Raw genomic sequence first — 27,364 nt, forward strand, 5'->3', positions numbered from 1 at the left:
TTTTCAAGTTAATGCACAAATGAAGCAGTATATAGCCGTGGACTGAGGTCATACTGTACTATTAATTAAACTATCAGGAATCATGTCTTTTTGCCTTTTCATACTGTGAAGAGCCGACTCATTGGAAAAGACCCTGATGCTGGGAAAGATTGAGAATAGGAGAAGGGGGCAACAGAGGATGAGATGGTTGGATGGCATCATTGACTCAATGGACATGAGATTGAGCAAACTCTGGGAGATGGTGAAGGACAGGGAAGCCTGATGTGCTGCAGTCCATGGGGTCGCAGAGTCAGACATGACTAAGCGACTGAACAACAGCATCAGGAATCAAGAGTACTTTTAAGAGCTCTAGGTCCTAAAATTTGAAACTAATTTGTAGACTCATAATTCTTATCCTTGAATTTAAAAGTCAAGCCCAGTGCTTCTCCATATTCTCTTCTAAAATTAATTCGTATGGAAACTGTGTTCCAATAATCGATTGTATACTAGTACAAGTTTATATGTTCATTTATAAAATCATAACAATTATGGGAATAATCGTTTGAAACAAAAAATTGAAACAGGTTTTTTAAATGTTTTGAGAAAACCTTTTATAGCAAGTACTTAAAATGTCACATCCATTTTAATATCTAAAAATATTCTTTTTTTGAAATATTCTTTTGTAGCTGTGCAACGGAGGATCAGTGACAGATCTTGTGAAAGCATTTCTGAAGGAGGGCAAAAGAATGAGTGAGCCCATAATTGCCTATATTTTACGTGAAGCACTGTTGGTAAGGCAGTTTAAATTATTCGTGCATTAATTATGAGGCAGTTCTAGTTAAATAAAATATGTGTATCCTATTTTTAGAAAAAACACTTCATTAGTATTTATTGATGCAAGAGTAAGATGCAAAATCTGAAATATTTAGCATAGCTAATTCCTCTTTTCTACTAAAAAATCTACCCTCCTTGTGTCTACAGAATCCTGAGTTTTGATCTCCTAGGTATAGTTCTGAAATCAAGGATTAAGAAGGTAGATACTGTATATTTTTACTAATAAAAAATAGGTTTTTATTTGCCATTATTTATTTATTTTTAACAGCCATTATTTAGAATAAGTATTTAGAATTTTTCTTCTAATGAGATTAGCACATTCTAAATAAAATATTTCATAAAGGCTAGGAGTATGCCCTGATTTTTCAAAAATTTTTTCAGTCCAAAGTGGACAAGATAGACTTTGATTCAACTAACTCAATGTGAAACATTTACAAAGGTTGGAGTGTTAATTTTAACATGTGTTCACTATTGATTTGTATAAATGGATTCTCCTGAAATAAAATGTGTTTTTATTTGGTATTTCCTTCAAAAGTCATCATATTTATTTTCCACTGCCAGGGACTTCAGCATCTGCATAACAACAAAACTATCCACCGTGATATAAAAGGAAATAACATCCTGTTAACCACCGAAGGCGGAGTTAAACTCGTAGATTTTGGTAAATTTTGTTTGAAGTGCATGAATTTGAGCTGCAAAATGAGTAGTATGATTTGATCAGTTTCCATCAGCCTTACTTTCTAGGCATCGACAGTAGAGAGAAAAAAACTATCTAATTGAGGTAAGAAAGTAGCAGAGATTTTTAAAACTTTGGCAAATGAGAGATTCCTAGAAGAAAGGATGAGTTCTTTCAAGTCAGCCAGCGTGTGTCTGTAACACCCCTGGAGCAGTATGTGGTCGATTCTCTAAAAAAGACGGGCTCCAACTGATGACACCGAGTCTAAGTGGTAGCACACAGCCCTTTCTGTTGATTGCTTTACTGATGGGCAGGTGCCCAAAGCCAGGGTTTTGAGACAGGAAAGGAAATCTTCAAATGTCTCTGGGGTATCTTCCCTTCTAAGAAAGAAGCTCAAGTCAAGATGGTCTCTTCCTTGGGACCTTCTGTGTTTTACTGCGATGCCTGCAACCACCTGGCTCTATCCTGAGATCTTCCATCCCAACCCCTGAGAGGTGGGAAGGAGGAGGGTCCTTGGTGACACAGTCCAGCCACTAAATCAGCTCTGAACCTCCCCTGCTTCTGGACCTTTTGTCACATGAGATAATACATTTCCACATTAACTGAGCCAGTTGAGAGTGTCTGTGTTGGAGCAAGGGGCACCATAGCTGACATCTCTGCTCCTCCTCTTCCAGTCATGACAGAGCTCTCCCCCACTCCTCTCACTGGATCCCCAGTAACACGTGACACCAGAGAGAGTGGGTGACGTTATTCTGGGACGTGTCTGTATCGTTGTCATCTTCCCCTTCCTGCACTCAAGCTGGGGAAGGTATCTCTCCTCTGTATATTTCTGTATTTCTGTGCTTATCACATAGGATGATAATGGTCTTTTGGTCTTTATATGTAGGTAAAGATACTTAAGCACATATTAGTAGATAGTCAGGGTCATTAAGAAGTGGGACTATGTCTTCTATTTTGTTGGGAAGAGTAGTTCAGTGAGTAATCGTTGAGTGAATGAGTGAATCTTCCTTCACTTTAAATACTGGGAAATGAAGCTTAGGGAAAGTAATCAAGTCACTTTAGAAATGAATTGTTTTAATATCCAAGTATGTGGGTCTCTAGTGATCTGGCTTCTCCTAGGAATGAACTTCAGAGCATCTAGACAGGAACCAGAGAAGGCAATGGCACCCCACTCCAGTACTCTTGCCTGGAAAACCCCATGGATGGAGGGGCCTGGTGGGCTGCAGTCCATGGGGTCACTAGGAGTCAGACACAACTGAGTGACTTCACTTTATTTTTTCACTTTCATGCATTGGAGAAGGAAATTGCAACCCACTCCAGTGTTCTTGCCTGGAGAATCCCAGGGACGGGGGAGCCTGGTGGGCTGCCGTATATGGGGTTGCACAGAGTCAGACACGACTGAAGCGACTTAGCAGCAGCAGCAGCAGCAGCAGACAGGAACAGCTGAATAGCACATCTTTCAAATGACCACACGTGTGCTTTTTTCCCCTCAGCTGAGCATTTGAAAACCAAGGAGCATCTTGACAGTGAGTGCAGCTAGTGTGTCACTAGTTGAGTTCGGAGCTGTGCGTTTGAACAATCTGGCTGAGTTAGGATACTAAGAAGAACTTGTGCCTGAAATTCTAAAAAACAACAATAAAAAACACTCTTCACTGCACCATGGACAGAGCCATGACTCTCCTCAGAATAATTTTGGCTCCACTCTTAACGGACCCAAATGGAGAACTTAGTATTTAACTTGAGCTCTTATAATTCCCTTGCTCTAAAATATGGCTACAATATACATGAGCTCAGTCACTTCAGTTGTGTCCAACTCTTTGCGACCTCATGGACTGTAGCTCACCAGGCTCGTCTGTCCACAGGATTCTCCAGGCAAGAATACTGGAGTAGGTTGCCATGCCCTTCTCCAGAGGATGTTCCCTACCTAGAGATAGAATCTGCATCTCTTGTGTCTCCTGCATTGTAGGCAGTCTTTACCCACTGAGCTAGACCTGACGAAAATTGTTAAAACAAGTGTAAATAAACATCTTCTTTAGTCACACACACCCTCCTCCAAAAAAAAATACCTTGATAAACCAGTCATTCTGAGAAAAGCAACTTTCTGGAACACCCGCCAGAGTAGTTCAGAGTAAAAATATACATCTGTATAATAAGTAAAGTGGCCTTTATTACGATATCTTTAGAAAGTAGTCAAAAGTTGGAAAGCTGACAAAATGAGAACTTTGGTTTTATACTAATTGACTTAAAGACTTTGCTGTCAGCACCAATTAGAAAAGAGCCTATGATATGTGTTCCTAGTGTCTGATACCAAAATGCTATTATTTGCATATAAAACACTGCTTATATCTGTGTTCTCCATCATAAAAGGGCATGGATTCAACTCACCTAAAATGGTTTAAGGTTTTCATATGAATTAAAACTTGAGGATGGAGGTGCATGCAGAGTAAAATTTCTCAAGGGCAGAAGAAATAAGATGTGCTAAACCCCAAACTGCCGAATCAAACTGAAAATCAATGTCCTCATTTTATGTTTAAATCAGATTTTCAGCGAAGGCCACAGCTGGGAGTAAAGGGGTTTAGAGTACATTTTTATTTTAATTTCTCACCTCATAAAGTGTGTGGTATGCTCATTATCGGATATTGAAGATCTGTACTTGGATGGCTGCCAGTTCTCCAAGTATTCAGAATGGAACTCCACCACCTCATCTATCCCTGGTAATCTGTTTCATATCAAGAGTTTCTTGTCTTAAAAAAAGTGTTAGTTTTGTTGCTCAAGCCAGAAATCTCAGAAATCTCTGACTCTTGAGCCACCCATTATTTTCACCTCCTGCATCTACAGTGAGTCACAGGTTTCTCTCTCTCTATTATAAATCCCCAGACCATGTCTTTATCACCCCTCTCTGGTCCTCGCCATCATCTCTGACCTGGGCTCCTGCAGCTGCACCTTACTAACCCCCTGCATCCAGTCTCGTTCCTTTCCTTCCAGATCACTGTCCACACTCCATCTGTAGCCAGAAAGCTCAGCTGACCCGGCCACTCTCTTGTTCAGTGTTCTGTTCAGTGGTTTCCTGTAGACTTTACGGTCCTCTTGGCTGCCCTGGAGTAAGCACTTAGTGATTAACACCTGTTTTACCCCTTGGTGCTTGTGAGGGACTCCCTCTTCCTGTGACCTACGGGCCAGGTCAACTTCTTTCAATCCTTAAATGTACCCACCCTCTTTCTCAGTTAGGGCTCTTATATATGTGCTGGAGGAAGTACTTCAAAATTGGTTAACATGCTTTTCTCTTGTTTATGCAAGAATGTGATCTTCACTCATCTGCCAGAGGCATCTCTCTGTCTGGGGGGAGGTTAAGATTTGTTTCAGAAGGAATACAATAAGATGGCTGAGGTTAATAATAAAAAATAGGAGTGTATAGCAAGACCCAGTTTATCTCCCCAGGAAGGTCTGTCTAAATTGCTTTATCTTCTCTTTAAAATATGGAGGGGGAAATTCCAGGAATCCATCATAGGGTTTCCCTTAAGAGTGAACAGAAAGAAGATGGAAACTCTTTCCGGTTCTCGGGTAATTGTGAAAAGGTGAAGCAGAGAAGGAGGTGGGACAGCGAAATGAGCTTTTGAAAAGTGAAGGTGACAAGAGGGCAGAAGGGAGCCCTTACCCACACCCTTTCCACCACCGTCACTCCATGCCCCAGAGAAGGGCCCTGCAGAGTCTGTGCCAGTCCAGACGGCAGTGACCATGTGGTCCTGACCTGGAGGTGGAGACTGATTGGGTAGAGGCAGCACTCATGCATGCCAAAGTTCTCCAGACCCTTATCCTCTGTTCCCATTAACCCAAAAATAACTCGAATCTGGCTGGGGAGTTTCTAGAGGGGTTTGCTCAGGATGGGCGGTGAGGCACAGAGCAGATCACCTAGGCCAGGTCTGAATAGGAATCACAGCCAGACCTTAGAACCTTGTCTGCCTCGGCTGAGTCGTCATGTGCCAGGAAGGTCTGCAGGAAGGCCTGCCTGCAGGAGATCAGGCCACAGGTTCGCCAGATGCAGACCGTGGCATGAGAGGCCAGGGGGAAAGACACATGGCCCCAGAGACTGGAGACCCACCACACCCCAGGACCCTCCCTCTTCTCCTCTCCACAAGGTCTTATAAGCCACACAAGGTCTTCTTATAAGCCATCCCTCATCCTGTACAGACAGTAACATCTTCAGGAGGGAAGAAAAGGGTGCCGTCTGAGAGATGGAGCGAAGGCAGAGACGGAACGAGGGCTTTCATCCAAGAGAGAATGAATTCTTTCTCAAAGGACTTAGGATTTGGGTCTAAGCTTTACTTCTCCCAGCCAGTGGATAGAGGCATGCTTGCTCAGTCACTCAGTCATGTCTGATTCTTTGTGACTCCGTGGACTGTAGCCCGCCCTGCTCCTCTGTCAGGGGACTTTTCAGGCAAGAACACTGTTGCCATCTCCCCTTCCGGCAGATCATCCCGACCCAGGGATTGAACCTGCGTCTTCCTGCATCTTCTGCATTGGCAGGTAGATTCTTTACCACTGAGCTACCTGGCAAACCCGTGGGTAGGGGCATAGGAGAGGCCATAATAGTGAGAGACCAAATGAAGAAATCACAATTACATTTTCACTATGTATCTAAGTATAATGTCATTGAATTTTGTGACCAGTTACAAACACGATGCTTTCCCTGCATAGAAGCCTCCTGTCGTTGCTGTACCCAGGGGACCTCTGTCTGCCTGGCTGAGAACCTCTCCAGCACTCTATTATTCTTTTTTTTTTTAATTTTTAAATTTTTATTTTATATTGGAGTTTGGAGAAAGAAATGGCAACCCACTCCAGCGTTCTTGCCTGGAGAATCCCAGGGACAGGGGAGCCTGGTGGGCTGCTGTCTATGGGGTCGCACAGAGTCTGACACGACTGAAGTGACTCAGCAGCAGCAGCAGCAGCATAGTTAATTAACAATGTGTTCATTTCAGGTATACAGCTAAGTGATTCAGATATATATATATATATATATATATATATGTCTTTTTTCAAATTCTTTCCCCATTTAGGTTGTTACAGAATATTGAGCAGAGTTCCCTGTACTGTACAGTAGGTCCCTGTTGGTGACCTATTTTAAATATAGCAGTGTGTACATGTCAATTCCAAACTCCTGGTCTATCCCTCCCCATCCCACCCTTCCCTCTGGTAACCATTAATTTGTTCTCGAAGTCTATGGATGTGTTCCTATTTTGTAAATAAGTTCATTTGTATAATTTCTTTTAAATTCCACCTATAAGGACTATCATATGATATTTGTCATTTCCTTTCTGACTTACTTCACTTAGTATGATTATCTGCAGGTCCATCCGTGTTGCTGCAAATGGCATTATTTCATTCTTTTTAATGACTGAGTAATATTTCATTGTATACATGCATTGTATCCTTTCTTCAGCCAGCCAGTTGTCACCCTCTATTGTAATCATGTGTTTAATTTGACTGCTCTCCCTGCTGAAGTTTGAGGTTCAGGATGGCATGCTGTCTGGTCTATCACTGTCTCCCCAGAACCAAGTTTGGCAATGGCATGTTGGAAGTGCTCAGTAAATACTCTTGAATGAAGGAGTGAATGGGAAGCAGGACTTTCCATATAATTCTGTGACCCTGAGAAGGTCACTTAAAATCTTCAGGGACAACAATAAGAAAAACAGTGTCTATATCATATGGTTGATCATTGTGGAAAGTAAATGGGATAATACAGGTGAACTGCTTAGTATAATTATTGACACTATAATTTAAAAAATCTGCACTATTAACATTATTGTAAAATAATACTGCCACCTCACCCCTAGCTCAGTATTGTACATATAGTAGGTACTTGAAAAATGATAAGAAAATACTGTATTTAAATAGTTGGTAAATAATGAAAAATCTGAATTCCCAAAATTGGTGCCTCTTTCTGTTTTTTTTTTTTTTTTCTTTAATAGCCCTCTGCTAGAGTCGATTGGGTATTAACTTTAAATATCAAGCTATTTAATTACACTAATAGTAAGATTCAGTTTGCTAGTGCTGGTTATAAGTGCAGCCTTTAAGAAAACCTTTTGTTTTCTTCTTAAGTGGGCTAGACTTTCACCAGCTGCCTCAGGGAATAAAAAGACAAGTGAGCTTGCAGACGTTATTAATGAAATACATTAACAGTCACTGGTATACGATCAATCAATAAATAACATGACTTCCCAGGAGAGAAACCCCTTTAGGCAAGTCAACTAAGGTCTGAAAAAGCAGTCCTCATTTGGAATAGAAAATGCAGGAGAGACCAAGGCAGTACTCAGTTCTCATTTCTACAGATAGTCTCTCTGGGGACCTTCATTTCTAATGGAATAGTTAACATTTCAATACAAAAGTACAAAATGTACTTCTTGTGATTTATTTAGACATCGTTCTTATGACAGAGTATTTTATGGCTTTCAATCTCTTAGTACCCACGTGCCCAATTTTAGGCCAAATCCCCAATAAGTAATGTAGGTCAAAGAGAAGTTGTGACTTATTCATTAATAACCCATTTCTGTAGCATCACGTGACACAGGTCCACCTGAACTTAAAAACTATGACGTTCCCTCCATTCCTTCCTTTTTTCTGGAATCACTCAAAAGCTGTTCAGTGGGGTCGAGTAATCATGGGAGTCGGGGTGCAATTTAGCATGAGGTTTGGGCCTGAAAGGGGTGAGAAGGGTGTCCTTGGTGGGAGGGTGGGAGCAGTGGTGGCTTGGCTTGGGACATTGAGTCCCAGATGAGGGGACAAAGAGAGTATTTCTCTAGGGGGATGGTGGTGACCCAAGTCAAGTTGTCAGAGCCTGAACTGGGTAAGAAGGGGATCCGTGTGACTGGGGGTCTACATGGAGACAAGGGACAGGTTACATAAAGGGGGCTCGATACTATGAGGAAATATGCCGAGATCAGTGGGAGTCCAGTTTCTTACTGTTAGAGATGAGAATTATGAATATGGAAAGAGAGCTGAACCCCATGATTCTGGCTTGCATTGGAAGTGTCCCTGTGAACTCAGGGTTTTCAATATACAGAGAGGTATATAAAAATAAATTTAATGTGTGTGTGTGTGTGTGTGTGTGTGTGTGTACACCGGTTATCCGGCTATGTCCACTAAAAGGACATGCATGCTTGATGCCCCAAGAGCAAGCACATCAAGTACCTAGCTCTTAGTTTTTAAACACAATTCTCATCTAATAGGAAGCAAGGATTTGTGGGAAAAGACTGATTTTTTTAAGGCTGTACAAGCTGAGCCTGGAACTTGATGTACCAGGAAGTAAGGAAAAGCTCAAAGAGTGATGGAGACAGTGTCAAAAGGACATAGAAGCCACACTGAAGTGATTCTCACTGACCAAATCTGGGACAATTTGAGCATCAAAGTAATGATAATAATGATGAGACAATGGTATCTATTGAATAAAGTAGAAGTCCATAAATTCATACTTGCATACTTACAGACATTAATAGATGAATGGAAAAAATCAAAATCTTCTGTAAATTTCTTTACAGAAGAATACCAACTTAATGAATGTAGAAGGAATAGTGAGATTTTTGAAATTATCTTTTGGCACCCATCATAGTAATAATTGGAGAAGGAAATGGCAACCCACTCCAGTATTCTTGCCTGGAAAATCCCAGGGACAGAGGAGCCTGGCAGGCTACAATCCATGAAGTCACAAAGAGCTGGATACGACTGAAGGAACTTAGCACATAGTAATAATTAATTCATCCAAACACTTCAGTGGATGCTAAACTAGTGAGTTAAGTTTTGATTAAAAATAGGATATTTAGTCTCTAAATGCTGCTGCATAAGATACATAGGTACAAAAGAAAAAGAGAAAACTTTACAAACTAGAACTCTGGCAGACACAGACTTAACCACGTATACAAAGAGAATACAACTGTGTGACAAGTGGAAATCTCATACCACCTAATAGGAGACAGTGAGACTTCCCTTCCATGATAGTCCTGCCAAAAATATTAATCATGAGGGAGTATCTGACAGGTCCAAGTTCAAGAACATTCTACAAAAAAACTAGCCTGAAATCCTACAAAAGTATCAAGGCCATGAAGTTCAAGGGAAGCCTAAAGAACTCCTTTAGATTGAAGGAGACCAAAGAGATAGGACAACTAAATGCAGCATGTGATCCTGGATTAGATCTTTGCATTGGAAGGACATATTTTGTTGTAAGGGTGCTTGGGACAATTGATGAAATATGAATGAAGTCTGTAGGCTAGATGGTAGAAAGGGATCAGTGTTAAATTTCCTGCTTTTATTAGTTGTATTGCCGGTATGTAGGGGAATGTCCTTGTTTGTAGCAATCATACATTAAAGTATTTGGAGGTGAAAAGGCATCAAGCAGCCCACTTACATTCTGTGGTTTACATACTTACATACTTATATGGTTGAGGAAAGAATATTATTTGTACTTCTCTTGCCAGCTTTTCACTAAGGTCAAGATTATGTCAAAAAAATGTAAACTATGGAGGAAATTTGGAGACAATACAGATGTCTAAAGATGTTTATGTACATGTTTAAAGATTATGTAATATGTACACATATATATCTACCAAATATGTGTATTTGTTAGTTGAATGTTATGCATCTTGAAAACTGGAGAACTAGTGTTTTGTATAATGAAATGATATATTGAAAAAAAAGAAACTAGAGGAAAGAACCATTTTTAAAAGTTGGCAGAGCTTGAGAATTTTCATATCTATACAAAAAATTAATATTTTCCTCAGCTCAAATTTATTTTTGTGCTTCAGAGAGGTGACCTTTATTTTATTTGAGAGGAAAAATAAATTCTTTCATTTTGTAAAGCAAAACCATGAATAAATGGGCTCTTTATTTTAGACCTTGTGGTTTGAGCTGAAGCTGTGGTCTCCAGTGTTTTCAGACTGAATAAGCAGTTTAACGTTACAGATAGAGTTATATGAACTAAGCAATTTAACATTACAGATAGAGTTGTATGTCTTGGTCAAGGGTCTTTCAGTTGTGAGGACAGGAACCGCAGACTAGCTCCAGAAGTGAGTAAGATTCACAAGGGAGTCTCCTGGGTAAGAAGAACAGGACGAAAGGGACTAGAAAGGACAGAACAGAAGGCAAGAACCAGGACGGCTTGCTGCCTCTTCCTCTCTCACTGGAGAAACCCAATCTTTCCTCTCTGCCTCTTGTTTTACATTTTTTAATTTATTTTTTAAACTTTGGCTGCTCTGTGTCTTTGTTTTGGTGCATGGGCACTTCTCTAGTTGCAGCACACAGGCTTAGCTGCCCTGTGGCATGTGGGATCTTAGGTCTTAAATGATAGACCCCCTCTAACACTACAGTCATCCTAAGTCTTTGCATCCCTTCCTCTAGAGTGAACCAGTTCTGGTGTTTCAAGTTCATTTACTGGAGGCCACTTTTTGACCCATATCTGAGCCAACCAGCCAAACTTGTTAGATGCAATGTTAGGGATAAGATGTCTGCTTAGTGGGCTCATATCAGTAACTTTAGCCTGATTCAAGTTTTATGTTTTTCCTTCCACCATATACCACATCCTTAATATCTGCTCCCACACATATTCTCTGAATTTCTATCTATGTAAAGTTTAAAAAATCAAGTAGCTCTTTGTACCACACCTGTAAGGTTCTTGTGGGACTAGAGTCTGATTATAGGTTTAGGAGCAAAGAGAGGTGATTGGGGTGGATGTTGAGAATTATCAGTGTCTTGTAAGGCAACTATATTAGAGGAGACCATTAAGGTAGTTTCCTTGGGCAAAGGCAAGGTTAATCTCCTCACATGGGCTACCTCTCCTGGCAGAGAAGATTGATCAGAATTTAGGGGTTCAGAGCCCACCTTCAATAGGATCTTCTCATACACCTGCATTCCAGTTTTCGGGATCCCATTGCTTCCCAGTCAGTGCCTTTATTTTAATGGCAGACACCCTCTGAAGTTGGGGGAATTCAGTGTGCATCTTAATCCAGCCACTTGCAGGATGAGATTCTGGGTTTGGTTTTCATCAGTCTCAAATCTGGCTGTAGGAGAGAAGGGTCTCTTTTGGGGGCAGATGTGGAAGCTTTTGGGTCATTCATGCAGTACTTACTGGGAATTTGAATCCCTGAGCTCATCCTTTTCTTTCCTCATTCTGTCCGGCGAAATGAAAAGCAACCAGCCAGTCTCAATATACTTACTCATTTGACCAAAATGTTCAGAGATATCATATACATGGTCACGCTGATCTGTTCCTCTAGTGAGTGTTTAATTATACGTGTTCAGTGATGGTATTTTGTGTATCTCTATCGCCATATCATGCCATGGATTGTTGGTGCTCTCTTGACTCCTAGAAATGGAGCCATTCATGTCTTTGAATCTAATCAGATTTAAGCGTCAATTCCAGAAACCCCAGGACCAATTCAGAAAACTCATCTTTAAGATTCTGTGCCTCTGGCACCACTCTCAGCACTGATATCTGCATCTGTCAGAGTTCTCCAGAGACACAGCTCAGACAGGATGTGTACTGTGTGTATATAGAGAAATGTAATTTAAGAAAATGGCTCCTGTGACTGTGGAGGCCTGATGACTTCAAAACCTGATGGGGGGCTGGTGGGCTGTAGATGCCAGGAAAAGATGCAGGTTGAGTCCAAAGGCTGTCAGCTGGCAGAAGTCCTCATCTGGTGGAGATCACTATCATGGTCTCTCACTGCATGAGGCTCATCCACGTTAAGGACAATAATCAGTCTTACCCCAAGTCCGCTGATATAAATGCTAATTCTCATCTGAAAACCACCTTCCCAGAAGTATCCATAAGGACATTTAACTAAATATCTGGGCACCAGGGCCCACCAAATTGACACACAAAATTAATCATCATACCGTCCTAACCTCACCAACAAAATGAGGGTATTAGATGGTATAGTAAATTTTATGATCCCAGTTCTCATCCCTGCAGTGTTTTGATTTTAACAACAAAACCCCAAGCTCTTCCCTTTGCTCCCTTGAGATGGCAAGGGTCTTGTCCTGTGGTTATAGTAAATCAAGCTCCCTGAAGTCATCTGGTCTTTTTGAACCACCTTGGAAACCACATATCTGATGTTTCTTCTCACTCTCTCAGACCTGAGTCCTAACCACAAATATAAATCCTGCACATTTCCACCCCCCCACCCCCAGCCCCAGAAACAGGACATAAGCCATAGAGGACAGGGTGACTGCCCAGCCAAAAACAGCGCAGGAAGCCTTATTAGAAGGACTTAATAATTCCCAAGCAATGTAATCAAAGCAAAATGCTGAAGAATTGTTGACACAAACCTCCTTAATGTTCTTATGGCTTTGACTTTGAATGGCTTATTGCCCTCTCTTCTAATCTGTTTTCCATTCAGCCCGATCTCTTGTTTGCTTCTGTTCCTTTTAATATCTTCTCTGTATCCCAACTTTCTGCCTGGAATTTTCCATCTTCAGCCTCTTCTCCTTTGACATGCTTATATAACTGTTTACTTTGGTGATTATTCCCTTAGCTCCTCTCTGTACAAAATGATTTTCCTAAACTTCTTTACTTCCTGCAGGTCCCGAACTCATAATTTGGATTCTTGTTGCCTTTTAAAGTAATTATGTCAATCATTTTAAACTGAATTTTGCATTTTTATACCTTATTAGCTAATTTTCTTGTGGGAATTTATGTTAAGTAAAAATGCTGTTTGTCCTCAGGAAACTCACGTTTCTGTCCAGCTGAAGTTTACTATCCTGAAAATGATCATGTTAGAGATCATGTTTTAACCATTAAGCTGCCATCTGTCTCTGAAGTTGGTTCTGTTGGAAAGATGATCTTGGGGTTAACAGTTATTGCAGAAACATTCAACAAACATGCTTCCTCTGTCACTCTTTCATAGGTGTGTATATTGTGTTTAACCTGAGAATCATCTAATATTTTCAGACTCAGGGGTTTCTTATTCTACCTACTTGCATTTTTCCTTTTTCACTTATTTTGATACTTTTTTGTTTTTCCTGCTTCACATTCCAGGCTAAATTTTTCTTATTTCCATACAGTTTACAGGGGCCAGGTGTAAAACATCCTTTCTGCAGGATTCCAAAAAACTCTTAATATATGATACTCCACTAGCATTGTGGGCTTCCGTCATAGCTCAGTTGGTAAAGAATCCACCTGCAATGTAGGAGACCCCGGTTTGATTCCTGGGTTGGAAAGATCTGCTGGAGAAGGGATAGGCTACCCACTCCAGTATTCTTGGGCTTCCCTTGTAGCTCAGCTGGTAAAGAATCTGCCTGCAATGTGGGGACCTGGGTTCGATCCCTGGGTTGGGAAGATCCCCTGGAGAAGCAAAGACTACCCACTATAGTATTCTGGCCTGAAGACAGTCCATGGGGTCACAAAGAGTCAGACACTACTGAGTGATTTTCACTTTCCCTTGCACCACTAGCTTCGTAACTCATTATCCCAGATATACCATTGGAGTGAAGAAATAGCCAACTTAATTATGAAATATTCATAATAGTTATATTTTAATACCATCCTTTAAAATTATCTTTGTATGTTTCATAATATATATATCAATATATCTGGAAACATATGGAAAGTGTATTAGGTATGCTTGCTCAGAAGTTCCTTGTTGTTTGGAATAGTGTGATCAAGAAAGGAGTTTGGAGGCCAGATGTTTGCTTTAAAAAATTCTAATTTATATTAATATAAATAAAAATAATATACTCTCATATTAATATAAAACCTAATGATCTTAGGCTTTGTAAACTCATTATTATTGGCCATTACCCTTGTTAATCTGCTCCTTTATGTGTAAAATCATTCTTGCTCTTGTATTAGAGTTCTGTGATTGTAGGCAGCAGAAACTTAACTCTGACCCACTTAGGCAATGATACTGAAAATAGCACTGAGTGACATACAAAGTCAAGGGAGAGACTGGGCGATCTGGCCTCCTAGGAAAGGGCTGTGGCATCCCTGGACCTCCAGAACAGCATCACCTGGAGCAGCATCACTTGGGCGAATCCTTAGAGCCCCGACTTTGGGTGACTTGCTCTAGTCACCTCCCGGCCTGTCTCCATTCAAGACTCACATTTCCAAGAGAAAATCTGAATGGTCTGTCTTGGGTCCCATAATACATCCTAATGAACTTCTCAGCATCTTTCTCCATATATTTCCTGTGGAATGTGGAGGGACCACCCTTTCCTGTCATCCATATCTATAAATTCAAACACCAGGGCATGACTGCTTGCTGAAAAATGCCAATTCTAGTGACATCATCTTTTCTTTATCCCCAGAAAGAAGAAATAACTATGAAATGATTAGTCTGTCACTTTCTTGCCAGAAGCAGAATTTTAGATATTTTACTGAATCATGTTTATTTTCTACCCCTTTTACATTTTGCTTAAATGACATTTGAATTCTCACAGAATCTTTATGAAGTTGAAACAGAAATGTTTTCTGAGGGAAAAATAGAATTTTTGATTTTTCATAAATCATTAGAAACTTAGAATAAATTTTAATAGATTAATAATCAATTTTAAATTAAATTTCTTTAAAATCTATTTACTCTTCCTACTTATAAAAATAAATTACTGTACTTGGATACTGTCATAAAAGTCAAGCTTATTTATGCCTTTAATTCATAGAAAAAGACAAGATGAAATGTTTAGATTAACATTTAATTTTCCTGGAAGCTGAAATACTTGGGGAGAGATGTGCGTTTTGGAGAAACTCTATTATTCCCTTTCTTCAGATCATCTGTTAGAAATATTCAAGAGAATCTTCAATCTCAGATTAGTTCATCTTCTCTGAATTTCAAAAACAATTTCATGAGGATATTTTTTCTGTTAAATAATAAAATGTTTAAAGGCAAGATTTGGAGGCTTAGATACAGATCCCATTTAGGACAAGGTCCCACTTATTACATCAGTGGAGGAAGTCCTTGAGGGAAAGAATTAATGTGGAACCAAAACGTACCACTTAGGCCTCAGCTCAAGTATATTTCCACCAGTGAAAGGCTCTTTTGACTGAATATGAGCTTTGAATTTTCATGACCTTTGAATTTGATACCTCATCTTGGAGGTATCAGATATATCCGGTTTTAAACATCAATTAGTGTCTTTGTTCTACTTGACTTATAAGGTGAACAGCCAGAGCCTAAAACAAATGTCACACCCAGGAGGTACTTTTCAAAGCAAGGATGTCAGGGAGTTAAAGTTCACAATTTGGAACTAACAGAAGGAGAAGAGAGAGACAGGTTGAGATGGTTGGATGGCATCACTGACTCAATGAACATGAGTTTCAGCAAACTCCAGGAAACAGTGAAGGACAGGGAAGCCTGGCGTGCTGCAGTCCATGGGGTTGCAAAGTGTCGGACATGACTTAGCAACTGAAAAGCATAAAGTCCAGAGTGAGGTCAAGGGAAGAAGCATCGTGCAGCCAGAGGAGCAGAAGTATGAGCCGTGAGGAGGGGGACTATACTCCAGATTTTCTTAAGAGCCAGTTATGATTGTATCTAACCAGGTAGAATTGATGGGATGACAAGATTGAAATATTTTGTTAAACTTCCTCATTGTAATCTTTCTGTGTATAGTCTCTCTAAAGGAAAATAACTGATCCTATTGATGCTGTTGGTTTAAATATTAATAGATGTGATGGACTGGCCAAAAGTTCATTCAGGTTTTCTTATAACAGCTTATGGAAAAACCTGAGTGAACTTTTTTGGCCAACCCCAATAATTTATTTGAAACTTCCCATCAGGTGTGATTTGTCCCAAGATGATAGATGGAAAATAATTTTATTTGCATTCACAAGTCACCTGCTATATGTATGCCACCATATGAAACAATCCAGTTCGCTAGAATTAATAGTGGGCTGCTGCTGCTGCTGAGTCGCTTCAGTCATGTCCGACTCTGTGTGACCCCGTAGATGGCAGCCCACCAAGTCCTCTGTCCCTGGGATTCTCTAGGCAAGAATACTGGAGTGGGTTGCCATTTCCTTTTCCAATGCATGTATGCATGCTGAGTCACTTCAGTTGTGTCTGACTCTGTGTGACCCCATGGACAGCAGCCCATCAGGCTCCTCTGTCCACGGGATTCTCTAGGCAAGAATAATGGAGTGGGTTGCCATTTCCTTCTGCATTAGTAGTGAGAGGAAGGAGCAAAGGGAGCCTACCATTCAAATCAAAACTATGTACAAAAATATGCAATACAGACAAATAGTTTAAAATCTAGAAAGTCAAGGCTGTAGAGATTAGTATAATCTGGAGCAGATGAAGTCAGCATGGGGGAATTTAAGCTTGACATGGGGCTTTAAGTTTGAATAGGTTTGGATACGAGAAATAGAAAATAGGAGGACCGTTGTATGTCTTGGCTATGCAGACATCCTGAGTTCGGATGCCTTAAGGTGAAGTTCAAGTCCAGTGGCAGCTATAAGAGAATCATATTTGTTTGTAAGCAGATTTATTGCAGTTGAAATCTCCTTAACCTGAGTAATGAATGCAAGAAAGTAAGTCTCGTCTCTTCCTTCCAGGCGTGTCTGCTCAGCTCACCAGCACCTGGCACCGTCGGAACACATCTGTAGGAACGCCGTTTTGGATGGCTCCTGAGGTCAGATAGAGTTTTTTTGAGGGAGACACATGGTGTGGTTGATCCTTTCTGAGTTTCGTTTTCATGCACGCTGTAGCTCCATATGTGTGTGAGAATCTACTGGAAGAAAATGTCAGTTGTGTTGTCTATATGTGAGATATTTGCGTGTGTGAGGAGTGACATGGGAGATGATAAATGGGCTGTGAGCGAATATATGAATACACAAAAGACTGAATGAATAAGTCAGATGAGGTAGAGAGAAACTACAGTGGAATAGCACAGGTTTGAATTGCAGGTCCACTTACCTGCAAATTTTTGTCAATAAATATAGTGCCTATATTTTCATTTTACAGTTTTTCTTTTTTTATTGAAGTATAGGTGATATACAATGTTGTGTTTCTGCTGTACAGCAAAGTGATTTAAGTTATACATATATATGTTCTTTTTCATATTCTTTTTCATTATAGGTTATTACAAGGTATTGAGTATAATTCCCTGTTCTGTACAGTCGGAGAAGGCAATGGCACCCCACTCCAGTACTCTTGCCTGCTAAATCGCATGGACGGAGGGGCCTGGTGGGCTGTAGTCCATGGGGTCACTAAGAGTCGGACACGACTGAGCGACTTCACTTTCACTTTTCACTTTCATGCATTGGAGAAGGAGATGGCAACCCACTCCAGTGTTCTTGCCTGGATGGGGGAGCCCGGTGGGCTGCCGTCTATGGGGTCACACAGAGTTGGACACGACTAAAGCAACTTAGCAGCAGCAGCAGTACAGTAGAATCTTGTGGTTTATTCCTTTTATACATAGTAGTTTGTATCTACTAATCCCCAATCTCATTTTACAGATCTTTAAATTAACTAAGTATGGGGAAAAGTTTGTGTTTAATCAGAGCTCACAATGTGTGGATTCAAAAGAACCAGAGTTTGAGACCTGGTTCTAGCCAAACTGTTTCAGCTTCCTGCCCTTGGGTGAGTCATATATTAGTTTCTCTGTTTTTGAGGCAGAGATAGCAGTATGTGGATTTTCAACTGTCAGGAGATTGGAACCCTTAACCCATGTGTTGCTCAGGGGTGAGCTGTACTCACAACCTTATGTTTTCATTAAATATACTTTTTATTGGAATATAATTGCATTATAATGCTGTTCTTCTGCTGTACAACGAAGTGAATTAGCTGTATGTATACATACACTTCCCTCTTGAGCCTCCCTCCAACCTCTGCTTCCCCATCCCAACCTTCTAGGTCATCACAGAGTGCCCAGCTGAGCTCCCTGTACTATACGATAGGTTCTCATTAGTTATTTATTTTGTACACAGTAGTGTACATGTCAATCCAAAGCTCCCAGTTCATCCCACCTTACATTTCCCCTGCTGTGTCCACATGTACCTTCTCTAAGTCTGCATCTCTATTCCTGCCCTGAAAATAGGTTCATCTGTACCACTTTTGTAGATTCCACATATATGCATTAATATCTTTCTGACTTACTTCACTCTGTGTGACAGACCCTAGGTCTATCACATCTCTACAGATGACCCAACTTTGTTCTTTTTAATGGCTAATATTCCATTGTATGGGCTTCTCCAGTATCTCAGTGGTAGAGAATCTGCCTACAATGCAGGAGACGCAGGAGACCTGGGTTTGATCCCTGGGTCCAGAAGATCCCCTGGAGAAGGGCATGGCAACCCACTCCAGTATTCTTGCCTGGAGATTCCCATGGACAGAGATGCCTTGCGGCCATGGTCCATGGGGTCACAAAGAGTTGGACATGACTGAGTGACTGAACACATAGTACATAGCATATTCCATATTAAAAAGCAGAGACATTACTTTGCCAACAAAGGTCCATCTAGTCAAGGCTATGGTTTTTCCAGTGGTCATGTATGGATGTGAGAGTTGGATTGCAAAGAAAGTTGAGCACTGAAGAATTGATGCTTTTGAACTGTGGTGTTGGAGAAGACTCTTGAGAGTCCCTTGGACTGCAAGGAGATCCAACCAGTCCATTCTAAGGAGATCAGTCCTGGGTGTTCATTGGAAAGACTGATGCTGAAGCTGAAACTCCAATACTTTGGCCACCTCATGTGAAGAGTTGACTCATTGGAAAAGACTCTGATGCTGGGAGGGATTGGGGGCAGAAGGAGAAGGGGACGACAGAGGATGAGATGGCTGGATGGCATCACCGACTCGATGGACATGAGTCTGAGTGAACTCTGGGAGTTGGTGATGGACAGGGAGGCCTGGCGTGCTGCGATTCATGGGGTCGCAAAGAGTCGGACACAACTGAGCGACTAAACTGAACTGAACTGACCTCATCTTTAGTCATTGTTCTGTCAGTGGACATCTAGGGTGCACATATCTCTGTTAATGATATTTAGATTTTGTTTTTAAGTTGGATAGAAATATAAAAGTGCCCTTTTTGTTGTTCAGTTGCTCAGTCTTGTCTGACTCTTTGCGACCCCATGGACTACAACATGCCAGGCTTATCTGCTCTTTACCATCTCCCAGAGTTTGCTTAAACTCATGTCCATTGAGACAGTGAAATCATCCAACCATCTCATCCTCTGTCATCCCGTTCTCCTTCTGCCTTCAGTCTTTCCCAGCATCAGGGTCTTTTCCAATGAGGTGGCTCTTCACATCAGGTGGCCAAAGTATTGGAGTTTCAGCTTCAGCTTCAATCCTTTCAATGAATATTCAGGGTTGATTTCCTTTAGGATTGACTGGTTTGATCTCCTTACTGTCCAAGGGACTCTCAAGAGTCTTCTCTAGCACCGCAGTTCAAAAGCATCAGTTCTTTGGTGCTTAGCCTTTTTTATTGTCCAGTTCTCACATCCGTACCTGACTACTGAAAAAACCATAGCCTTGAGTATACAGACCTTTCTCAGCAAAATAATCATTTCTGCTTTTTAATACGCTGTCTAGGTTTGTCATTGTTTTTCTCCCAAGGAGCAAGCATCTTTTAATTTCATGGCTGCCGTCACCATCTGCAGTGATTTTGGAGCCCAAGAAAATAAAGTCTCTTACTGTATTCTTTCCCCATCTATTTGCCATGAAGTGGTGGGACCAGATACCGTGATCTTCATATTTTGAATGTTGAGTTTTCAGCCAGCTTTTTCACTCTCTTCTTTCACTTTCATCAACAGGCTGTTTAAATTCCTCTTTGCCTTCTGCCATAAGGGTCATGTCATCTGCATATCTGAGGTTATTGATATTTCTCCCCACAATCTTGATTCTAGCTTGTACTTCATTCAGCACAGCATTTCACATGATGTAGTCTGTATATAAGTTAAATAAGCAGGGTGACAATATACAGCCTTGACTTTATTTAAAATCAGATGTGGGCTTTTAACCTATATTTATAGTAGGTCCTATGTTGAGTGTCTCTGCTTAGGGCTACATCACACCTTGAAGATTCTTTTGAGCATAACCTGTGGGAAGATGTAGAAAAACTGCTAAAATAGTTGAGGAAAAGTTTTCTAGAGTTACATCTTTTCTCCACAGTCACTTTAATGTTAATGCTTTTAATCCTTTTAGTTATATTTATCAGTAAAGAACATTTATGTTTGAAAACTCTGCCATCTTTGGGAAAAGCTCTGCTATTTGCCTACATCTTTCTAGGGAGTGACAGGAAGAGAAGTAATTTAAATACTACATTAATATTGCAAAATCATAGAATTAAATTTGCTGGAGGATTAAGTCCTGGTGTGCTGTTCCTATGTTGATACTAATTCAATTACTACTTGCAAAAAAAGTTAAAATGTAAGTGTAATGTAAAATATGGAGAAATGATAAATTATCTTAAACTTTATAAATAAAATATGTGTAGACTGTATAGTCATATAAGCAAAAACAAAATTGAATAAAAGAATTTCCAATGTGGATTTTTTTCTTCAATTCTGATATATTACTAGTGTTTTAAAAGCTGTGAAAAGTTTAAAAATGAGAAGTTAATAACATCTAGCTGTAATACCAAGCTTTACATCTTATCTACATATATGAATAATTACTATAATAAATACTATAACTATCATTTCTATTAAATAATAGTCTAGTTTTATATTTTTAATATACTAATTTATAATAACAAAGCCATTATTATATTTTAAGTTTGTCATTTAGTAAAAACTATTTTGATTAGTAGATCTTAGAAGCACTCTATGAGTAAAGTTAATATTTTTATCTAAAATATAACTATTAGAGTAATAAATGAGTTAATAATTAAAATTAATACTCCTTACTATGCAATTATTAGACAGTCGTTTTACTGATAAGTCATTATTTACTATTAATAAGCCTGCTGCTGCTAAGTTGCTGCTAAGTCACTTCAGTTGTGTCCGACTCTGTGCGACCTCAGCACACCAGGCTCCCCCCTCCCTGGGATTCTCCAGGCAAGAACACTGGAGTGGGTTGCCATTTCCTTCTCCAATGCATGAAAGTGAAAAGTGAAAGTGAAGTCATTCAGTCGTGTCCGACCCTCAGCGACCCCATGGACTGCAGCCTTCCAGGCTCCTCCGTCCATGGGATTTTCCAGGCAAGAGCACTGGCGTGGGGTGCCATTGCCTTCTCCCATTGATAAGCCTACTGTAGCACAGACACAGTTTGAAAGTGCTTTCCTGCTCAGCCAACCAATAATATATAAAAGAGAAAGGTTCATTATGGGCTTTTCAAATTATCCTATAGATATATGTTTAACATTTTGTGCACATTATATTCATTTAGCATTTGCCAACTTTTGAATGATTGGTAATACTTCAGTAAATTTCCGCTTACCTAGAATTGTTGAAGAATGTGTTTTGAGTAATCAACTATTTAGTTAATGAAGACATCACATAAATACCAGCTCTTTGTTATTCAGGTCTAATTTCTAAGAATTAGAAAACAACAAGGTAAACAAGGTTGTTTAAATCAATTATACGTTGAAAAGTGGCATTCTTGATTTGACATCTTTTTATTAAATTCTAGACCAAAGGTAGCATTTGTTTATTATGTAAAGCCATCCTTCCCAGAGTATGTGTGTTTCATGGTGAAGGGGAGACAGTGACTGTGATAGGTAACCATGTAACTTATTGTACAAGCCAGGACAATTTGGAGAGTGAACCGGGAAGGGGAAGGTATTTATAATGAGTCTAGGGAAGTGAGCGTAAACTAAGAATGTCATGGGTACATTGTGCCCACTGTGCCAGCATAGGGATGTTTTAATGTGTTAAATTTGATGTTAAGTGGAATCAGAAAGGTGAAACGCTATTCCAGACAGGATCTTAGATTTCTTTCACTTTGTATCTCATTTCATATTACTGTAATTTAATGATAAGAAGTCTAACCTGCCATCATCCATTTTATCCATTTTATTTATCTTGTGAGTTGATGTTCACAACATGTAAAATTTTTTTCTTGTTCTTCAATGACATCCTGTAATTAGTGGAATTTTAAAAAACCTGATTGTAGCTTAACAGAGACATCACTTTGCCGACAAAGGTCAGTATAGTCAAAGCTATGGTTTTTCCGGTAGTCATATATAGATGTGAGAACTGGACCATAAAGAAGGCTGAGTGCCGAAGAATCGATGCTTTTGAACTGTGGTGCTGGAGAAGACTCTTGAGAGTCCCTTGGACTGCAAGGAGATCAAACCAGTCAATCCTAAAGGAAATTAACCCTAAATATTCACTGGAAGGACTGATGCTGAAGCTGAAGCTCCAATACTTTGGCCACCTGATGTGAAGAGCCACCTCATTGGAAAAGACCCTGATTCTGGGAGAGATTGAAGGCAGGAGGAGAAGGGAGAGACAGAGGATGAGATGGTTAGATAGCATCACCAACTCAATGGACATGAGTTTGAGCAAACTCGGGGAGATAGTAAAGGATAGGAACCCTGGTGTACTGTGTAGTCCATGGGGTCGCAAAGAGTCAGACACAACTGAGCGACTAAACAACAACAGGATTTACTGTCTAGTGTGCTCCCAGGTAACTACTAACATCTTATCAATTTTTATTTTTATCCAGTTATTTTTCTCTTGTTGATGGCATAAGCCTTTTTGTATTTCTCCACACTTGTCGCATTTTTGCCTTCAAGTTGTCAAAAAAGATGGAGGCCATATACCTAGGCTTCCTGCAAGCTTATTTTTCTTTGTATCCTTCAATTTTTGTTAAAGATGTGTTCTTTATCTTTGCCAAGATGAATGACTCTATTTACTAATCAAATGTTTATCAGATGATTATCATTGCACAATTTTAAGCTGTATGTTTGATCCCATCCCTTCCCATTAGGTACACTTTTTCATTCCCCTTTCTGTTTTGCATTTTCAAAAATACTTTTTTTTTTCATAGACTTCTTCCCTTATTGTTTTCAATCCTGCTAAGATATTCTACATTCTTAGAATAAAACTATCGCTACTAATTATAATTTGAGGTTTTACTTCCCCATGTTACTGCCCTGGCTGGGAGCTCTCAAAGCTCATCAGTGTGAACACTTACACATCATTCTAAGCATTTTCCTATGTGCTTATTGAAGTTGTAAGCTTCCTTTTTCTTTCATTTTCTACTAGGTGATTGCATGTGAACAGCAACTGGATACAACTTACGATGCCAGATGTGACACGTGGTCCCTGGGGATCACAGCCATTGAGCTGGGGGATGGAGACCCTCCACTAGCTGACCTGCATCCCATGAGAGCACTCTTCAAAATACCCAGGTCAGAGGGCTCTCATGTGGGTCCAGTACCTGCCAATTTTCTCTCTTCCTCCAGCCACTGAATCCTTGTCAAGCTCTTCATGGAAATATCCAGATATATTTCCACAGGTTGGGAGCAGAGTGGCCTGGAATATCATTCTGCTTCTTTCAAGACACTCTTTTTGTACCATAGTTTTATTTTCCCTGGTCTTAGTACTAAGTGCTTTCTCTTGGTATTGTGTGTGTGTGTGTGTGTGTGTGTTTCTTTAGCAAGGATTGAGCTTGGAAAACAGCACTTCCTGTCACTCTAGATTCACTCCCAGATTCATCAGTAAGGCTCCCTGGTCCACAGTCCATGTAACAGTAATGTGCTCTGTTCCACTCTTATCAATCTAATAATTTTTTATTACTTGCTAAGACTTCCCTTTGTTTAGAGCTTTAAAATGATAGTATTAAGAAAGTTAGACATAGAATTTTTGATAAAGTAATAATGATTTTAAATATGTTAGTGTTTTGAATATGTTAATATAAAACATTAAGCTTAGAAAAATAATCTCTTTGGAGCCAGGAAGGCACTTTCCTGTGTAGACACCTCCCCTTTTATGTGTGTTGTCAGATTTTCCCTCTTGCTTACCACTAATTAAACACTGTATATGTTTTGGTTAGTTCCTAGATATTTCAGAAAACTGACATGAAAAGACTGCCTATTTTTATTATACATGTATTATCTTTTAAAGACTTTCTTTTCAAAATATTATTTATTTTTTATTTTTGGTTGCATTGGATCTTCATTGCTGTGCGTGGACTTTCTCTAGTTGCAAAAAACAGGGGCCAGTCTCTAGTTGTGGTGCTCAGGTTTCTCATTGTGGTGGCTTCCGTTATTGAGGAACATGGACTCTAGGGCACATGGGTTTCAGTAGCTGCAGCCCGAGGACTCAGTAGTTGTGGCGCATGCATTGGTTGCTCTGCAGCATGTGGAATCTTCCTGGACCAGGGATGAAACTCATGTCCCTTGCATTGGCAGGTGGATTCTTATCCACTGTATGACCAGGGAAATCCTAAAGACTTTCTTATGGATTTTGCCTGCTATCTTAATTTTAATGAAATGCACAGAGAGGGCCTATGGGAACATGGGTCCAGGGTGGAGAGATGAGGTATGCTAAAATCTGTTCCCCCACTCTCCATTAAATAAATTGTGGGATCCTAATGCCTGTAGAACATTGAATCATATGTAAAAGTCCTTGTCGGGGGTGGTTCCAGTCCAAAAGAAATAATGCCAATATGACCTATTCATTTCCAAATAGATCTATTTGGAATATTTGGCATGAAATTAAATTAGTGTAAAACATTCAAACTTGTTTTTAAGTTTACCTTGTAATTTTTTGTCCTGCCTGTATTTATTGAGTTATAATACCTTAAATATATATATATCATCCTTTCCATAACAATTTCAATGTATCTCTCAGGTCTTACTGTTTGTAAAATATATTGCTTACTAATAAGTGGGGCTTCCCAGGTAGCACTAGTAGTAAAGAACCTGCCTACCAATGCAGGAGATGTAAGAGATGCAGGTTCAATATCTGAGTCAGAAGATCTCTGGAGGAGGGCATGGCAACTGACTCCAGTATTCTTACTTGGAGAATCCCATAGACAGAGAAGCCTCACAGGCTACGGTCCATAGGGTCGCACAGAGTCAGACATTACTGAAGCGACTTAGCACACACAGAAAGTGTGGAAATGAGATTACAGAAAAAGAGCAGAAAACCTGCTCTGTATCAGGTCTAAGGCATTTCATTAAATTTGAGGAAAACCAACAGAATCTGTATATCCTAATTCCTGTTGTCATTCTGTATGTGAGATGAAGCACTGTTTTCCCTGAGCTATTTAAATTATGGTTTAAATAAACATAGTTAGCCCAGGGTTATTACTCTTAATGATGATGCCACATGAAAGAGGGATGCTACTGTTGATCTATATGGTACCTGTGAGCAAGGCACCTCTGGAAACTGCACCATCTCAGTTGTTTCTTATTCCTTGTGCCACCAGTATATCTTTAAAATAGAGTTCTAAGAATACTGACTGAAGAAATAATTAGGAAAAAAGGAGGATCTGTAAAGCTACCTAGTTCTGAATGTTCTAAAATCATCAAAATCTTGCTCTACTCAAAGCAAACCAGTAAATCTCTTAGAAGAGTTTTTCAGGAGAACAAGAAGCCAAGCAAAATTGTTGGAGAAAAGAATTACTTCTTTTAATGTGCAAATCAGCAATCTTCAAATAGTCCTAAGGATTGTAAAATGAGCTTTCAGTGTGATCTAGTGGATGAGTAGCTGCACTTTTCTTTAATGAGCCTGTACAGACTGTACATTAATTTCATTTTGAGCTATTTAAGGAGTAAAGCAGAGCTGAAGACAAAGTATTTCCATTCCACTAATGAAAACAAAGAGCTGTTGGAATTAACATAAAGCGGTACTTCAGGACATTCAACTATCACGGTTATCGTGGTTGATCAGTGTTGCTTGATTACAGTTAGAGATCAGCCTCATTTTCAGATGATGTTCCTTTGTGTTCATGAACATCACAAAAAAGAAAAGATTTGTTCAGCTTAAAATGAAAGGAATTAATAACAGAATCTTGCAGTGGCATTCAGAGCTTTATTGCCAATCATATTTTCCAGTTCCTTACTTTTGTAATCTTGTTTCTGGCCATCTACCCAAGTAACAACAGAACAAGTCATAAAGGCACTCTTCTATAAAGGCCTCTCTGCTAAGGTTTCTTGCATATTCTGAATAATCCTCCTTTCCAGTCACCTTTGTGTCTCCTGAATATCCATCAGAGATTTTTGTAGGACTCAAAGTAAAAAAATCTTTTCCCCAGGAGCCATTGTTTCTAATCAGCTAAGTATTTATGTTTTCCTCTAGGGCTCTCAGTTCAAAGCAAGAAGGTTCTTTCGAAGAAAAAAAGATCAGCTGGGAAAAAAATGGGTGTATTATGTGCTTTCAGAGAAGCAAGAGACCTGTCATTCCATATAAAGAATGATTAATAACTAATTATCTGTCTTTGAATTGGAAAATGATGGTAATACTTGATTATACCTGGCAGGATTTGAGTGCAGTGATACATTAGTCTGTCCAGTCCTGCCTATTAATTTTGTCCTGCCTGGCCAATGTGTACTATCCAACCTTGTATCTTATTTTTCTAGGAATCCACCCCCAAAACTGAGGCAACCTGAGATATGGTCAGCAGAATTCAATGACTTCATCAGCAAGTGAGTAACAATAGAGTTTTTTCTTTTTATTATTATTATTTTTTTAATTTTGATGTGGGCCATTCCAGGTGGCACTAGTGGTAAAGAACCCAGCTGCCAATGCAGGAGACTTAAGAGATCCAGGTTCTATCCCAGAGTCAGGAAGATTTCCTGGAGGAGGGTATGGCAACCCACTCCAGTATTCTTGCCTGGAAATCCCATGGACAGAGAAGCCTAACAAGCTACAGTCCATAGGGTCACACAGAGTCAGACATCACTGAAGTGATTTAGCAGGCACACATTTTTAATGTCCTTATTGAACTTATTACAATATTGCTTCTGTTCTGTGTTGTGGTTTTTTTTTTTTTTTTTGGCCAGGAAGCATGT

The 27,364-nt window shown here is 39.8% G+C and overlaps 1 protein-coding gene across 1 annotated transcript in view; it reads left to right on the top strand.

Annotated features, from left to right (window-relative positions):
• Nucleotides 1–27,364, top strand: part of MYO3A (myosin IIIA) — a 161,861-nt gene that overhangs the window by 18,989 nt on the left and 115,508 nt on the right. The window contains exons 3-7 of the mRNA XM_055545372.1: nucleotides 666–770; nucleotides 1,375–1,474; nucleotides 17,016–17,092; nucleotides 23,610–23,755; nucleotides 26,933–26,998. Coding sequence (XP_055401347.1) covers nucleotides 666–770; nucleotides 1,375–1,474; nucleotides 17,016–17,092; nucleotides 23,610–23,755; nucleotides 26,933–26,998 — 494 coding nt within the window. The remainder of the gene's footprint in view (nucleotides 1–665; nucleotides 771–1,374; nucleotides 1,475–17,015; nucleotides 17,093–23,609; nucleotides 23,756–26,932; nucleotides 26,999–27,364) is intronic.

This window comes from Bubalus kerabau, chromosome 13 (assembly GCF_029407905.1).
Source record: "Bubalus kerabau isolate K-KA32 ecotype Philippines breed swamp buffalo chromosome 13, PCC_UOA_SB_1v2, whole genome shotgun sequence".
Taxonomy (NCBI): domain Eukaryota; kingdom Metazoa; phylum Chordata; class Mammalia; order Artiodactyla; family Bovidae; genus Bubalus; species Bubalus kerabau.